This window comes from Orbicella faveolata, unplaced genomic scaffold, assembly GCF_042242905.1.
Source record: "Orbicella faveolata isolate gen_17 unplaced genomic scaffold, um_ofav_v1 contig_2, whole genome shotgun sequence".
Classification (NCBI taxonomy): Eukaryota; Metazoa; Cnidaria; class Anthozoa; order Scleractinia; family Merulinidae; genus Orbicella; species Orbicella faveolata.
In genome coordinates this window covers 10,632,501-10,650,000 of record NW_028301547.1, presented here as the reverse complement: position 1 = coordinate 10,650,000, position 17,500 = coordinate 10,632,501, and the positions used below count along the sequence as shown (strand labels likewise).

The following is a 17,500-nucleotide window of genomic DNA, read 5'->3' as shown; positions in this document are numbered from 1 at the left end:
TACTTACATGAAGTAAATTCAACGTTTTATGTCAACCGCCATTATGGATGCGAAGCTTTATGCTTCGTTCTTTGTTATATCACTTGATAAAACAACTTCGCAGCAGTAAAAGTCAATGAAGCTGTTGGAAAAAGAATTTGAAAGGCCTCAATTGCAAAGATAAGATATGTGGGTCGTGACGAATAACATCGATTCGCATTCCATCGAGTGAGACACATAAACATTAGGGTGCTGAGACTGCGCAGTACGGACTGGAAATCATCTTAAGATCCAAAGCAAATTACTCAATTTCTGACAAACTTCAGTACAGTTTTCAGATTTCAATAAAAATAAATCTATTGAATTAACATATCGTACACATTATATAAAAGACTAAATTTTACGGACACCGTTTTACTTTGGAACTTATGGAGCTTTCAGAAACATGATGATTCAACCTACTTGTTTGCCTGATATTTCCAGGTTCATGTATTTTCCATTTTTTAAACGCGCCTGCCTTTGTTTAAAATCAGACTCTTACATATGCATTAATTGTTTGTCAGTGACCTGATTCATATTTTATAAATTGTTATTTAATAGTCAAGTTTATATATTTTCATTGCTCATAGTTTATATCTGTTTTATCGTTTTATTTAAGGAAACGCCATAGGGGTCGCCCCCTAGTTTTCCTTTTGACGATGTGCTTTTTCCTGTATTTTATTTTCATCACCTTGAATAAGACACGTTGTCATCTTGTCATCTTGTGATTGGTGATCGACCCGGAAACGGCAGCCTTGCCGCTTCTCATAATTCTTTATTTTTTTAGCTGTACGACTAAAATTAAATGATTCTGGAAATAGATTCGCAGAACATAAGAGTAAACTCCCTGCTTTTGATAAAGCTTTCTAGCAAACTGAATCCAGTGCAAAGTGCCAGATAATTTCTACGGCAGTTTCATAAATATATAATCTCGTTTTAGTGTAATAGAAAGGTATATTATATGCCACTCTATTTTGTTTTTTGAGAAATAATAAACAGTAAGCTTTCATTATAGATTCATTAAATATACTTAAATAAAGATCAGCCGCTTAGAGCCGCTTGCGTGGCGGTTTTTCCCCCTGACTTGTTTTGTTAGCTGTCGCGTCTCTTTGAGGGAAGAAAACCGTTTAAGTCGATTTTGTCTTCATCAAATCGAAAAGAGGAATTCAAAACAACCACACAAATAAATAAACTCCAACCAGTTAAAAGCTTAGACAAACGATAGTAACTTCGTCCCTCCAGAGAGTTATAACTCTTCAAGTTCAGCTCAGTTCACAACGACGTGAAACTATTCCTTTTGACGTCGTCAGTGACGAGTGAACGACGACGGAATTTTTGGCTCGTGCTTACGCACTGACGCTCACCTTACTTCCCGTCGTCAACGTGAAATGACCGAACGTAGTTGTCCGTTTCGTAAACGGTCGATGTCATTTTCGCGACACTTAGAATTTTTTTTAACCATTAGCGCATTTTTCTCTGCTAAATTTGTAAGTAAACCACCCAGTGTCTTCTGTTTCCTAACATCCCTCTTATACCACTACACTACTAGGTTGATCCACCAAATTTTTAAAATTAAAATGATAGAGTTGCCCCAACCATCAAATAAAAGCTAACCGCAAGTGAACCAGTGTGAATGTGTTCAACAATTAAGCATTCGATGAGTGCGTTTTACTCCATCAACAAATTGTAACCAGCTTCTACCTGGTCCAGACCTAAACTAAAGCAGATATGGCATCGTCCATTCTGAAAGTCTTGGTTACCAATAACCTGCGATCATACTCTCCCTCCCTTCGAAAAAAACAAAAACTCCTGATTGCAGATTAGGTCATAAATGATGGCATCGACCGTTAAAGGAGCTACGTCACGACCCGCGCCTGTGCGAAATTTGGCTCCGTTCTCATTGAGATTCAAATGCATCCGCCATCTTGAATTTATCGGAATTGTTAAATTTTGCGCGAATTTAGCCGTTCTTGGTTAAAATTATTACGTATGTTTGTCGCGTGTGTGGATTTCCTCTCGTCGATCTACTTATTTTATCGCAGAGGCAAAATTATGGACGCACAAGAGGCAAGAAAGGCTACGGTGGTGAGTTTCCTTCTACTCCATTACGTGACAGATTTGAATGTGTGAACTGTTTCGTAGTTTCTGGGAATATGCTCCAACGCAACATCCATTTTCTCTTTCTTCTGTTCTTATCCTGTTAGGAAAATCGCATCTCCTGTTCGTGCGAAAGCGCTTGTTCCACGAAACAGAAAACAAATGCAAATCGTGGTTGCCCTTGCAAGATGTGGAAGTGAGTGCAAGTGTGGTTCGACAGCAAATCCGTGTCGAAAACACGGTGAGATTCCTTGTTTATGCACTTAGCTTTGATGTAACTTTGTTTGTAAGTAGGTATTGAAGGCTGCGCGTGAATGGAACAACTAGATTTCTGGCTATTTTTGGTTCTGTTTGTGTTCAAGTCTTCATATGTACATATACTCATGTGTACAGCATGTTTTTTTTATTTAGGCCAAACATTTCACCAAGCATAGAGTAGTTTCGAGTTTTTGCAGTTTGATTTGTCTTTCCCTTGAGCTGAGAAGGTTTCTAGCAGAGTTTGATTTTTCATATACAAGGTACAACAGCTTAACATGACTCTTTTTTATCAAGGCTGGTGCAAGTACAACTTCATTTGTGGATGAAGAACACAGCCACACCAGACTGACAACAGGCCAAGTGAAGAGCAGGAGAGGATAACATAAAATAGAGATGTGAGGGTCTGCTTGTATAGAAATATATTTTTATTTATTTTTTTATTATTCCAAGAACAAAAATATGCCTAAATATGGAAAAGACCACAAAAATCAAAGCTTGAACACCAATTCAAATGCATAAAGTTTAGCAAGGCAAGATTTGTTTTGTTCCTACACTTGATTTTTTATATTTCTAGGCCCACTTGGCAAAAACTCTGTGCTTGCTAGCAAGCTGTCAAACTTGAATCTTTGACACAGTTGCTGGCTCTGCCTAAAATAAGTCAATTACAACACTTAATTTTGTCAGGCGAGCACAAAATACTTTACAGTACTGTACTTTGTTGGTGATTACCTCTATAATGTTCTTTTAGGAATTCATTCAAATGCTTGATGAAGCAACGTGTGCAAACTGTGTGCCAGAAGCCTGCCTAGAAGAATTGACAATTTAGATGAGACCATCAGTGAAGACGACATTTCTCAACCCACCCCTGGCACATCCACAGAAGGACAGATGACAAGTGTGGATGGAATGCCTAACCCTGCACCTCCTTCTAGCAACTCGGCAATACCATTGTGCAATTGTGGCATGTACCAAATTATGCCACAAGAAATAGACTGTGATGACAATAGCACGTATGTCTTCATGAAGGCAGCCTATTGGCAAAATGTTCTCCATAGATACGCTTATCTGGGGAAAAGAAATCAGGTGTGCCCTTCCTGTGTAGCAACAGTTATGCATTGGCAATATCCCTCACACTGGAGTTTATATGGGATTCAGGGCTGATTAAACCAAAACAAATGCAAGTAGCAAGTTATTTTTCCCTGAAGAAAAGCCCACAAAGAAAGCATTTAAAGTAATAATGGAAGAGGCAGTTGTTTTGTTAATTTAAATCACCTCCACACCTGGTTTTCATCTTTATCATTGCACATTCAGGATGGGTGTTGGTTCATTATGCTGAAATAAAATTCATGCTCAATACATGGTTCTGAGTTGAAAATTCACCAACAGCTAGTTCATGAATTTGTTGCTTTTATAAAAGGCCAATGTTTATTACTGGAAAAAAAAATCAATACAGAAAAAAGATCAATAAGTTCAGGGTATAGACAGAAAAAAGATCAATAAAAACAAGGTATAGACTAGAAGAGCACACTGGGATTTTTAATGAACCAGATTTTCAAGCTACATCTCTAGGCAGGCTTGTGCAATTTTAAAAATATTTCCCTACAACTGATGGCAGTGCCAAAACCCAAAACGAAACCACTGAAATGAAACTCCTCACAACTGTCAACAGCCAACTGTAACCTGAGTGTTATTCAGGTTAACCAGAGTTTTATAGGGTTTACCTGAGTGCTACCTTGTTGTTTCATTTTGTTGGCAGAGCTGCAAATAACAGTCGGTCATCGGTCATTGGCTGACCAAAATTTGCTCATGTCCAACAAAATCCCAACTGTGGGTGGACATGATGTCTGGACAATTTTTTATCGTAAATTACTTCACAGTAAGGGTGAATAAAGATCTGCTGTGAGTAAATCTTACTTTTTTTGGTGATGCCCGACCACAATTTGTTGTCTGACCAAGATGGTGTTTTAGTAGGACATATGTCCTTTCAAGAGAAAAAAATTATTTGCAGCCCTGGTTTGGTTATTTTGTTTCTGGTTTTAGTACCTGACCTATACAATTTTCCATTTTTGCTCGCAATGTTTCATGATATCCAGTAGTTCCAAAAGACTTTGCTTAATTCATCAAACACCCTGGGACGTACTGTATTCAATAACTAGTCATGGTCAGTGCAGTCACCAAATGGTAATCAATAAATTTTATTGGCTATATACATGTACTTTACTGGAGATGTAATTTATTTTAGTGTGGGGGAGAAGTAAAAATTAGCTTGATCATGTCATTGAAATGAAAGAATATTGGTACACATTGTAAAAAATAAACACTTTGTATGTTTGAGGACAATTTGATTTGAAGCATCTACACTGTATTGAAAAAAATAATTTATTTGACAGTATTAAAAGACAACTGTTCCCATGGAGATGCTCTAAAAGAGGCCATATCTTGTAAACAGGACTTCCCTATATGTTTCAATAAGATGCTGATATGCCTGTAATATCAACATTGGTAGAACTCGCTGTAACATCAATATCCTCTCTGCAACAAAGACATTGAACACAACACATATTAATCTACATTCAGTACATATATGCATAAGTGAAACCTTGGAGCCAGTGGCTCATAGCTGCCGGAGTTTATCCTGGTTTCTGTAGCATGAAGCGGCTAGGAGTATTTCTACTACCCCTGGACGGGATGCTAGTCCATCACAGGTCACTCCCCTGCAATTTGTTAGGTTTCCCCAACAATTTGCCGCTACCCATTTATACTCCTGGGTGGAGAGAGGCACTGTGAGAGTTAAAGTGCCTATGAAGTAAAAAATAATTCCTGCTTATTTGAAAGGCTTTTCAAAGTAAAGAAGAATGGCATTTTCCTTTTTGGAATATCTTCTTTGTTTTAGAGATATTCACGTTTTTGTATTATGCAAATGAGGAAAGTGATGACGTCATAGGTGGTTCCACTAAAACAGCACAACACTCGATCGAGAATAACTCTAGAAATATTAAAGCAGTGTTCTTCAAACTTGGCACCAGGAATGTACATCACAAAAGAAACAGAATGACAACTACTATGTTGTTGCCATGGCAACACTCTTGACTCCAGTCTGTTTCTGTGAAAAACCAAATATCCCCATTTGCAACCTTTTAAGGTGGGACAAAGGGTCTAACTCAGAACACACATGATTCCCATATTGTCTTAACTCTCCACATTAGATTGGTGGGGGTGGATGATCCTTGTTTAAGATAAGATCTGGGAATTTTAGTCTTAATTAGGACAGACCCAGCGGCATAACTGTTGTCATGGCAATGGCGCGACTGGTGTCATTCTGTTTCTTTTGTGATGTACATTTCTGGTGCCAAGTTTAAAGAACACTGCGTTAATATTTCTAGAGTTATTCTCGATTGAGTGTTGTGCTGTTTTAGTGGAACCACCTATGAGGTCATCACTTTCCTTACAAAAACGTAAATATCTCTAAAACGAAAAGAGACATTCCAGAAAGGAAAACGCCATTCTTCTTTACTTTGAAAAGCCTTTCAAATAAGCAGCAATTATTTTTTACTTCATTGGCTCTTTAAGTGTCCTGCCCAACAACACAACACCGTGTCCCTGGGCCAGGGCTCAAACCTGGACCACTCGCTCCAGGGATGAGCACACTAACCATACATGCATACATATACTTTATTGGCTCAGCCGCATATAGTTGATGTTTGAATGCAACAAACAAAACAGTAACAAATATATAAAAAAAAAATAACAAAATAAATGCGAAGTCACGCCAAGTAAAATTTTGAGCATTACTGACAAGGATACCGGTAATAAATGTAACATGTGGAGGGCAGGATGACTGCAAAAAACATCAGTTACTTGACTGGGCCTTTATGATCATGACCATTTTCTCTTGTCATGACTGATCATCCACCCTTACAACAACAGAGCCAAGAGTTTATAGTGATAATAGTCCTGATGATGCACTAAATAACACACTTGTAAACCATACAGAATAGCAAGGCATACTAAATTTAAGTGTAAGTGGCAAATTATTTTGTTTTGAAAGGGGAAATTTCACTCGTAGAAAAATCTAGTTCATATGCCCAGTTAGACTAAATGAAAATAAGTAAACAGGTTGTATTGACTACGAAGGAAATGAATTAAATGAGACGACTACACATAGTTATTCCTCCTCTAATAAAAGTCAAAGTTGCGAGTGGTAACTTGTTTACAGTTGCACATATCAGCTCACCTTCGACATGGCGCCGTCATTTTGCGGAAGGGCTATCTTTCCGTATCTTCTCTCGTCTCGTAATTTCCTCTACTGACTTACTTTCCTTTATTTGAGAAGCAAAAGAATAGGAAACATGTAAAATGACCAGATAAACGATAAAAGCAAAGTGGCAAACTGCACGTGAAAGGTAAACGAAAGGTACTTGCCTTCGTCGTTCCAGGGAAAGAAAGTGGCCAGCAAACGCTGAATCACTCCGATATTCGCCATAAATCGTCGCAGATACTGAAGAAGAATAAAAGCGGCAGTCTAGCAAAATCCTTCGATGGCCTTTTTACCAAAACGTTACTCCCTCAGAAACTGAAGTGTAAATCCTCTTTCGACCACTTGCAGATCGCCGACCGCCTTGAGAAGACATCACACTGCATCACAACATCCACGAAAATTCACTCACAAAACATCGAAGACGAGCCAAAATCTACATGGAAATACTCTACAACAATCAATTGACTTATAACCGCTATCAAAAGAATAGACCACTCAAGGATGGCAGAGATATTTTCCGATGAAGTTATGAATAAGTCCTTGCCAACGATTTTGAAAGTTTGAGGCTAAAACTTTCAACCTGTTTCGTGACCGCGCGCGCATGCGCATGCGCGACCGTGACCCAGCTCCTTTAAAAATGGCATCGACCGTTACGGAAATCAGCGTCGCCGTCCTGTCATGGTTAGTTAAACTCCCTAATTCAACTTGCTAATTATTACCACTTATGGACGAGAGACATAAACTCATTAAGCCTGACATTGTTCGCATATGTAACGAAGAAAATCACATCATACATTTATTAGAGCTTATGCTCTAGTGAAAACCAGCCGCTAAAACTGTCCTGTAATATATTATCTTGCAGATTACGAATCTTGCGCAGAATCTTGATAAAATGAAAATGTAGCTGAACTTACCTTGACTGTAGTGAGTTAATAAACTTCTCTACGACAGATTCAGCTGTGTTGTTATCAACAAGCGCGTTAGGTTTGAGCCATTCGTCCTCAGGACGGTTCTGTCTAGAATGCAACATATTGGTATCATCTCGCGGGAATACTTGTGACAAATTTGTCAACGTGACGCCCTGATACCGTTTGAGTTTTTCACGAACCAGAAAGCTCGGGCTATATGAGCAAGTTGGAATAAGGTTTATGTATTCTTTCCTGCTTATAAACGGAAGACGACTAAAATAATATAAATAACTCTTGCTTCGAAGCGTTCTTTTATCATGTTTACCCGCGTGCAGGGGTATAGATTCGTGATCAGTATTTTCCCGAGAAAAGCTGGACAGATATTCGGAGGAAATAATTTCAAATGTTGAATTCCCGTAAGACCAAAATACAGCAACGTGAGCGGCGCCAGAACCTTGCTTACTCAGAGACTCGATGTAATATTTCTTGCCGGCGTGAAGAAGGATTTCTTTAGAAATTTGCTCAGCGTATTTTTTGTAGTCTCCTTCTACAGTCCAAGCCGATTCATGAGGCGAATAAACCCGCGCGATCATCTCGCTTGAAGCGGGATCTTCATTTCTACTCAGCCACAACTCTGATGTATCATCTGATGTGATGGCAAACTTATACATGCCGCTTACCTGCGGATGGACAAATCCAAATATCCTTTCTCCGTTGTCTTTCATATTCAAAACTTGAGTTTTACGAAATTCCGAAACAAAAGAACGCTGGTCTGGAAAGTAAGGAAAATGAGGCCAGTTTCTTAAAATATCCACGTTCATTCCACATATTCCAGACCACATGTGAGCATTCAAACTTCCGATGGATGTCGAGGAATCGTGTTCAACCTTTCGTTCACCTGCAAACGTTCTTGTCGATGTCACGATCGCTTCTGTTGTGGTTTTAAAGTGCTATTTTGAGTTTGTTGTTTAGTTGCGCAAGGGCAGTCATATACAATGTTTGTCGAAAGCATTTTTCCAGGCACCGAAGTAGAGAGTCCAGTTTCTGAAGAAGAGAATAGAAGCAGGTATCCTAAGAACGGTAAACTTGCAAGCAGTACACCTGAAGTGAAACGTCGCTTGATAAACAATCTCCTGACGAAACTAACCGGAATAAGCCGGAAAGCCATTCTTCATAGCACGAATACTTTTTGTAACGGACAATAAGAAGCTATGGATTGTTCTCCAAGTATTTCCTCGCGTAAAGACACGACCGAACTACTATTTATGCTGATTCGATCATTACACAAACGCAAACGGAAGAAAGACAGTCTGAGACAGTGTAGTGCGTCCTTCACACTTAATTCGCATATCATGAGGCGTTATTGACAGCTTTCACGTTCCGTTAATGATTAATCCTACCTAGTTCTTAGGTCTCGACAGTTCGCCACGGCCAATTCCTTTGGCTCATATGAGACTTTATATACCAGAACACGTATTTTGATAACAACGAAAAGCGATGTACCTTGGGTGGTAGAGGTTTTTTTTTTTGGTTTCGTGGCGAAGCCACGATCGACAAGAAAAAGAACCCACCCAGGTATAATTAAGCGATGATGAATATTGATATGAATTGAAGTCTTGCAATATTTCAGGTGATCACGGTTCAGTAAGTTTGACAGACAGACAGAGATGGACAACCTTTATTTAAGCAAGGTGAGCAGATATTTAAAGGTAGCTCGCCAAATTGAAGGCTAGTAACTCATAACAACTTTCTGTCGAAAGGAATTCTAGTTTACTATCAGGAAACAAGTCAAATTCGACTGGAAATAATTCCACGTATGTTCAACCATGACACCCAAAGGCAAGTTTTTAATGAGGCTCATAACACTGATTAGTATGCAAACTCCGGTTTTAGCGTCTGAGCGAAAATGATCTCTGAACAAACGTTCGTTAAAGCCTGGTTCACACTAGTGACAAAACGACATCGAAATAACGACACAAGGAAAAGTTCAGTTTTATCCTGAGTGTTATCTTTATGCCGTTCTGTTCATGCTGTTATGTTGCTAATACACGTTTGTCATTATGTCTACATGTTCACACTACAAACATCGAGATAACGTCCTTTTTGTGTCGTTCGTGACGATGTCGTTTTGTCGTTATGTCGCTAGTGTGAACCAGGCTTAAGCCCTGGCGAACCGGACAACATATTAGTCAATGAAACTGACAGGATTTTGGCTGAAGAAATGGTTTAAGTTTTTGCGACGTGCGTGCACTTGAGTGGAAACTTGCGAGTCCGTTTGGCCACCCAACACAAATCTGTACGAAATTTCAACTTGCGGGCTACTTGCGACTACTTGCCAGTCCGTTTGGCCAAAGATTTAAGAGAAAATCACTTTCTGTTCCCATCTCACAGCTAGAAACCGTGGCACCTTTTTACTGATCCAGTAAGTGAAATGCGGTTAGAAGTAAAGATAATTATCTTTGTACTTTGATTGTTGCGATCGGTAGACATTGATTATTCAGTTGACTTAAATACATTTCGTGTTCAGTTTTTACGTGCTTAGTGAACACTTGTGCAGAGTTTAAACTGCAAACATTGAAAGGAGTGCGCAGGTTTCGATTCCTTTGTTTCAGAGGCTACAGTTTCTTCGTTCCAGGATCAAAAAATTGTACAAATACGGTGTAGGCCAAAAACGATATTAAAATTCCCAAACAATTGAAATACGAAAATTCCTGAGTATGTTTTAAGTTATTTAAAATATGCTTCTACATAACGGAGTTATTGTGGTTTCTCAGTGCCACCTGCTGCCATCCTCAATTGAAATACAGAAATTCCTAAGTATGTCCTGTTACCCTTCTACAAAAGGGAGCTATTTATATTGAATGCCGCACTTGTATCCTTGATATCTGTTTGTGGTGAAATCGCCCAGCCATCTCGAGCTCCGTCCGCAAACTTAAAATAAAATGTTGGTGTTGAATTCGATTCGTTTATGTCTATGGAGAGACATGCCACTTCGGTGTGCAAATCAGCTTTTTACCAGCTTTTATCCCCACATAGACACATCGCTGGTTTTAATTTATTTACATTGACTGCTTCTTAGAGAACGTGTTAATTTTAATATATTTTTTTGTTGAGTTATAAGACAAACATGGTTGACACCTACTAATTTGGAAGATCTTATTAAAACTGAACCAGTCAAGTGTTAACGAGTGCAAGCCGAAAAATCTACTGACCATGCGAAAATATGAATCAGAGAGCTGTGGACCGATCCCTCTCTGTCGCAGTACTGTGGAACATTTTACAAGATAAGATAAGATCAGTAGCCTTGAAATGGTTTAAGTTTTTGCGACCTGCGTGTACTCGAGTGGAAACTTGCGAGTCCGTTTGGCCACCCAACGCAAGTCTAACTTAGGGCTACTTGCGAATACTTGACAACCCGTCTGGCCAAAGATTTAAGAGAAAATCACTTTCTGTTCCCCTCTCACAGCTAGAAACACCTTTCAATGATCCAGTAAGTGAAATGCGGTTAGAAGTGAAGATAATTATCTTTGTACTTTGATTGTTGCGATCGGTAGACATTGATTATTCAGTTGACTCAAATATATCCGATTTGTAGAAAAACGGACGTTCGTTATAACGTAGCTCGTGTTTTTCCGTGCTTGAACACTTGCGCAGAGTTTAAACTGGAGACACTGACAGAAGTGCGCGGGTTTCCTTTGTTTCAGAGGCTACAGTTACTTCGTTCCAGGATCAAAAAAGTGTACAAATACGGTATGGGCCAAAAACGATTAAAATTCCCAAACAATTGAAATACGAAAATTCCTGAGTATATTTTAAGTCATTTAAAATATGCTTCTACATAACGGAGTTATTGTGGTTTCTCAGTGCCACCTGCTGGTATCCTCAATTGAAACACAGAAATTGCTAAGTATGTCCTTACTTATTTCGAAATATTCTTCTACAAAACGGAGCTATTTATACTCAATACTAGCTCTTTCCTGCCGCACTTGTATCCTTGATATCTGTTTGTGGTGAAATCGCCCAGCCATCTCGAGCCCTCCGCAAAAATTAAACGTTGGTGTTGAATTCGAGTCGGTTATGTCTATGGAGACACATGCCACCTCGGTATGCAAATCAGCTTTTTACCAGCTTTTATCCCCACATTGAAACATCGCTGGTTTTAATTTATTTGCACTAGCTGCTTTTTAGAGAAAGTGTCAATTTTAATATTTTTTTTGTTGAGTTATAAGACAAACATGGTTGGCACCTACTAATTTGGAAGATCTTATTAAAAATGAACCAGTCAGGTGTTTACGAGTGTACGCCGAAAAATCTACTGACCATACGAAAATATATGAATCAGAGAGCTGTGGACCGATCCCTCTCTGTCGCTTGCCCCAGTACTGTGGAACAGCACACAAATAAGATCACACAAGCAAAAGTGATGGACTCTTTAAACCTCTTTGAAAAACACATCTTTCAAAACAAGCTTCTCAGTTATACATGAATTAGTATTTACACTAACTATAACTTTTCGTCCTGTTCTAAAATTTTTATAGTTTTTTTTTGTGCGTGTACCTTATTATAGGAATATAACGAAGCATGTTAACAACGCGAACAAAATTTACGCGTCATAAAATTAACGCGAATTTTCGAAAAGTTATGTTTACATACCTTTTATTAACGCGAATTTCCGTGTGGTACGTTTGCATAATTAACACGCGAATTTGATATTTTTCGCACTTATTTCGTTAGAAAATAACAACGTCCAACAACAAAATTTGCTCTTTATTTCCAGCAAAAAACACAAGGTAGCCATACAAACTAGGGCGTGAATGGGTCCAGGGTTGGAATGCGTCCCTTCCTTTTCTGGATATACTTTGAACTCTTCTCTGCCATCGTGACGTTATCCGTCGCTACGAACTTTGACGGTGTTTGGTCAACGTTTAGAATAGGTTCATCGGGAATTTCATCTTTAACTATAGCGGACGCTATATCATGTAGAAACGTTGCGTGCACTTGTGAAGTGTCTGTACGACCGGGCTAAACGTCTCGTGACCAAAGCATCAGTAGTCGCTGGAGAGAAGAAACATCTGTCATCTGTACTTGTTTCCAACGGATATCCATCCTCTTTTGTACAGAACATCACAAAGGCACGAACAACCCCAAGAAGAGTGCCCGTCGCGGAATTTAAATCCACCGCCGTTTTACCTTATGTCCAAGGAGTTTCGGAGTCTCTCCGCCGCTGCCTAGAACAACAGGGCATTCGCACCGTCTTCAAGTCCGACACGACACTTCGGTCACACTTAGTGCGGCCAAAGGACACCGTCAACCCGGCTAAACAAGATGGTGTTGTCTACAGGATTCCCTGTGAGTGCGGCAAAGTCTACATCGGGAAACAGGGAGATCTATACAGGAGAGGATAAAAGAACACGACAGGGATATACGACTCGCCCGTACCCAGACCTCTGCCGTTTCTGAACACACCCACGAGACTGGCCACTATCCTATCTGGAATGAGGTCAAGTTTATTGAACGAGATCCTCACTGGTACACACGTAGGGTCAAGGAAGCTATTCACATAAGACTTCACCCTAATAACATCAACAGGGATAGTGGAATTGAAATTCCTGAAGCATGGATGCCCACGATCAAGAAACACAACAACAGGAGAACGGTACAACAGCGGACCACTGAGGGAACAGCTACTCGCCGCAACGATGGAACAATAGGAGGATCGAAATGCACCAATCACAGCCGACCTTTGTGATATAAATGATACCGTGCAATCAGTCGACCTTATCGCCTGAAGAAGACTAGCAGTAAGCAGTCGAAACGTCACGATCTACATCTCAAGTGACTACATCGTGAGACAAACGATAATACACTTTATTATTGCATCTACCACGATGAATAACAACAACCTTTTCCTCGACCTATGTGTTTGTATAGAAGATTGTATGGAAGAAAGTGTTCGATTTTCGTGATCCGGGACTTCAATTTTGTTTGTTTGCAGGTGGTCAACGGGATCTTATATATTGAATGACGTTGTATTTAGAGCGCGTGGACCATTTAACCTGGATTTTAGTAAAGTGATTTGATGAATTTTTGACCCTTTGGTACACTTCGGTGGCAGCTCAGGCCACTCCGTGGTCAAACCATGGTTCGTATTGATGTTGTAATGATAATGATAATGATAATGATAATGAATAATCAACAACTTTATTTATTGAGGGTAGCACACAGCAGTAATAACTGAAAAACCCGTGGCTCTCATATATATTATTTACAGAATAAAAAAGATGACGTGTTAAAAATTAAAACTATCGAAACTGATTCTCAAATATGTAACGATTATATAAAAAAACTGAAATATGAGATACACTAAAATATTAAAAAGCAAAGCATTGGATCAAGTCTAACAATTAAAACAAGAAAATTAAGGTGAAGTGAGACGCTGTAGAGCCAGAGCCCGGGGGGGGGGGGGGGAGGGACCGGGAAGCTCGTCGTACTTTTCAGGGTTCAAGCAGTTTTGGTACCTCTTGGGGTGTTCAGCGTCAAAAGGTTCACAACGGGAGCTTTCGCGGTACTGTTTGGGGTATTGAGCCAAAAAAGAATGACTGGAAGTAATTAACAATCAACTTTATGAGTAGAAGGTATTCAAAGCAATCGTCTTTATCGCTATTAAAAATTATGAAAGTGTCAGTTAATGTGTTGTTTTAGAACTGGTATCTCTTAGGAGTGAAAAAATTTCAAACCACGCCCACAAAACAGGAACTTGGTACCTCTAATAGCTTAGGGTTTTTTTCAAAGTTTCCGGCGAGTAACCCCGTCCTTTTCATATGGGAGTTCCCCCGGGGCCAGACTACCCATAGCGAGACCAAACAAGCCAGATCTGTCACCGAAGAAAAATGAAAAGGTGTGATTTGGAATTTACCGTTCCCAAATTTGACAAAAATCCGGCCATATCAGGTCGGCGGCTTTATATCACAGAATATCAGTACGGTGTCTGATTGGTTAATTGTGAATTTGGGTAGGCAGAGCTTACATATCCTAGCTGTTATTGTAGTTGGCCACATTACCGTCCGAAGTAAATCAAATGGGAAATGTAGCTAGTATCGACAACGAAGACAGCAAAATGAGAAATAACCATAGGATCGAAACTCTGTATCAACAGGTTAACCAAGTTTATCAATACCAGGAGCCATAATCGGGAACGGAGACCGTAAGTCTCGGGATTCGCGCGTACCTATGATATGGGACAATTTTTCTATTTTTAGAACAAATTGCGCCATCCTGACGTCATATATCCGCGCGGATTCACGCACATGTCAGGGGCTCTCGCGTGAATGTTGTCACGTTGCGTGATCAAATGGTGAGAGTTAAGAGATTCTCTTGCGTATTTTTCACAGCGATGGCAGGGAATAACGCAGGGAATACGAACCAGGGCGCTTATATGTAGTTTAATGCTCTGAGCTAACGGAAAAGGTGGGTTTTTCAGGGTCGAAACCAAGACTTCAATCTCGCGCTGGGAATGAATAATAAGATCTGCTCACGCTAGTTGTAACCTCACGCGTATGCTTAAGAATATAGCAAGAAAACTCTCTACTCTGGTGTCGAGTTAATTTGTGAGTTTCTCAGACAATGTTTAATCATAACCAAAACCTGTTTTGATGGTTTCTTATTGTCTCTGCTTGTTTGGTGAGTTTGCAAAAGTTTTAGAAAGGAAAGTTCGACGCGTACAATTAGCTCATTTGCATAGTGCATGCAGCTCGTGCACTTTCAAGTCCGAGTCGGTGTTTTCATTTGTCAACAAATCTTGACAAAGATTTCTTTCGTTATCTTTTGTGCTGAAATGCTGCAACAAATTTCACGAATGCAAAAAAGGCTACTAACATCATGTGTGTTTCTTCAACATAAGCATAGTGAAGTTTTACACTGCGAAAATGAAAATAGACAAGGAGTTTTTATAACTCGGTCAACAAAATCGAAATCGTTATTCCAAGTTGATTAAAGAAAGCGTCATCGTACCTTTGCTGATTGTTTCTGCTTTATTCACATATTTTGAGGTTAGCTTTTAATATGTTCTCAAACATTTATCAATCTTAAACATATTTAAAAGCTATAGGGCTATTGTTTGAGTTCGATGTACGCTTTCACATGAAAGTGCGGAGGAAGTACAATTTGTCATGTTTACTGACTGTACAAAACACGCATCGGCGGGCGCTCTCATTCATCGACAACAGAGAATTTACTGGATTTTTACACGAATAAAATTCAGCAGTATCTACGGACGTAAAGTTATTAAGCCTCGATGAAACATCAAGCGTTGCTTACAATTCAAGCGAAACTCAAACTAGCAATTATTTTGTTTTACTTTTCGGTCGCGATAGACTGACAAATTCCTCGCAAGCGTGTGGCAAGAGGAACTATGAAACTATGAAGTCCTGAAGCTCTGCTATATCTAAATATATCCAGCTAGTTTTTTGCTTTGTAATGGAAAAGCTGTTAATCTTCAACATATGTGAAATTTAAAGTGGAGTAATGTACAGCTCATGTAAAAGAAGCATCAGTCGGTACACAACTTGGTCAGCGATATATATAAGCTTACAGCGGAACATACCTAAATTCGACACTGTCTTACTTCACTCAAACTGGAGCAGCTTACGACGAAAATACTTAAGCAAAACTCCAACAGACGTAAACGCGTTGAGTTGTGGGGCAAAAACATGAAACATTTCGGGAATTTCGGACGCCATTTCCCCCGCGCGACATCCGCAAAAATCCTCGCAGTATGCACGCGCGTGTGCCGCAGGTGATGGCGCAATTTGTTCTAAAAATAGAATTATTGTCCCATATCATGGGGACAACCCCAATACTTGAAATGGCGCGCGCTTACGGTCTCCGTCCCCGATTATGGCTCCTGTCAATACCTAATTAAGAAAACAGAAAGCAGGTTTCTACCCTGGTCCCAGAGGTTTTTCTTGACTTTTTTCCGCATGAGAGAGCTGCGAGAGAGCCGCGAAGCGGTGAAAACACGAGTCGCGAAGCGGCGAGAAAGAAAAACCTCTGGTTACCTTGGACTTGAATCTCACTTTCATGCAGACGCCAGCTGTCAAACGCGTCAAATTGATAAGCCGCTAATGGTTTCCACTCGGGTGGTGGACAGTGGTATCACTTGACCTACTTTGCCGGGGTCAACGCGCGACGGTGTTTGCAAGAATCAATGTCTTCATCCGCAACGATCGCGAAGGTTCTGTCTTGTTAAACATTACTACGGAGCATGTTTCTCCACTTACTCGTTTTGTAAGAAGGACTCGGGACTTCCGAATAGAAAGGCACAAGCTTCTTGCCTTCGCTGCTCAAAGTGGCCACTGAAATGCCACGGTTTCGCAGTTCGCGGATATGAGAATCCACGAGAGACTTAGAGGACACACAACCAAAATTGTGGCATGATGAGGGTATGAATAACCTGACAGGTACAGGTATTTGCAGACATCAGGGAACAACTGAAATATAATTGATTTTCCATGTCTGGTTGGCAGTATATGGCGAACAACACATCCGTGCGATTTATGACTGCGAGCAAGGCTTTCTTTTGATGTTCGGTGAGACTTTCAATCTCTGGAAAACGCTTCTCGAGTACCGAAGTCAAAATTTCTTCGAAGACACTGTCAGAAACATAATCCATGTCGAACACAGGCAAATCTTGAACGCGTATAAACTGAGAACTGAAGTATTTTGCAAACAAATTCCTTCCCTGGTATAGAAGCAAAATTTACCTCAAGAAGTGCAGTGACAGATATCCCCACCGTCCCCTCGGTATTACCAATCAAATGAACCAATCATATTGATTTGCGTGTTCGTAAAAATATCAGCCAATCCGAGGCGGAGGGTCAGATCCTGACCCTCGCGTCTGCATGAAAATGAGATTCAAGTCTAAAGTAACCAGAGGTTTTTCTTTCTCGCCGCTTCGCGACTC

At 39.9% G+C, this 17,500-nt stretch overlaps 1 protein-coding gene, 1 long non-coding RNA gene and 1 pseudogene across 3 annotated transcripts in view; 1 reads left to right on the top strand and 2 right to left on the bottom strand.

The window, feature by feature from the left end:
- The window catches only part of LOC149111930 (beta-1,4-N-acetylgalactosaminyltransferase 3-like), a 15,676-nt pseudogene extending 6,793 nt beyond the window's left edge, over positions 1–8,883 (bottom strand). The window contains exon 1 of the transcript XR_016207193.1: positions 7,546–8,883. The product of XR_016207193.1 is annotated as a beta-1,4-N-acetylgalactosaminyltransferase 3-like (transcript). The remainder of the gene's footprint in view (positions 1–7,545) is intronic.
- LOC110062561 (uncharacterized) lies at positions 2,114–4,713 on the top strand. The gene is made up of 3 exons (XM_089289541.1): positions 2,114–2,356; positions 2,668–2,768; positions 3,122–4,713. Exons 1-2 carry the CDS (start codon positions 2,141–2,143, stop codon positions 2,752–2,754), a joined length of 303 nt encoding a protein of 100 aa, XP_089145667.1. The 5' UTR covers positions 2,114–2,140; the 3' UTR covers positions 2,755–2,768; positions 3,122–4,713.
- On the bottom strand, positions 4,553–7,483 carry LOC149111931 (uncharacterized). Its single transcript, XR_016207195.1, has 3 exons — positions 6,796–7,483; positions 6,608–6,692; positions 4,553–4,905 (listed from the first exon to the last, which is right to left on the bottom strand). It is a non-coding gene; the product is annotated as an uncharacterized LOC149111931 (long non-coding RNA).
- Positions 8,884–17,500: the final 8,617 nt, after the last annotated feature.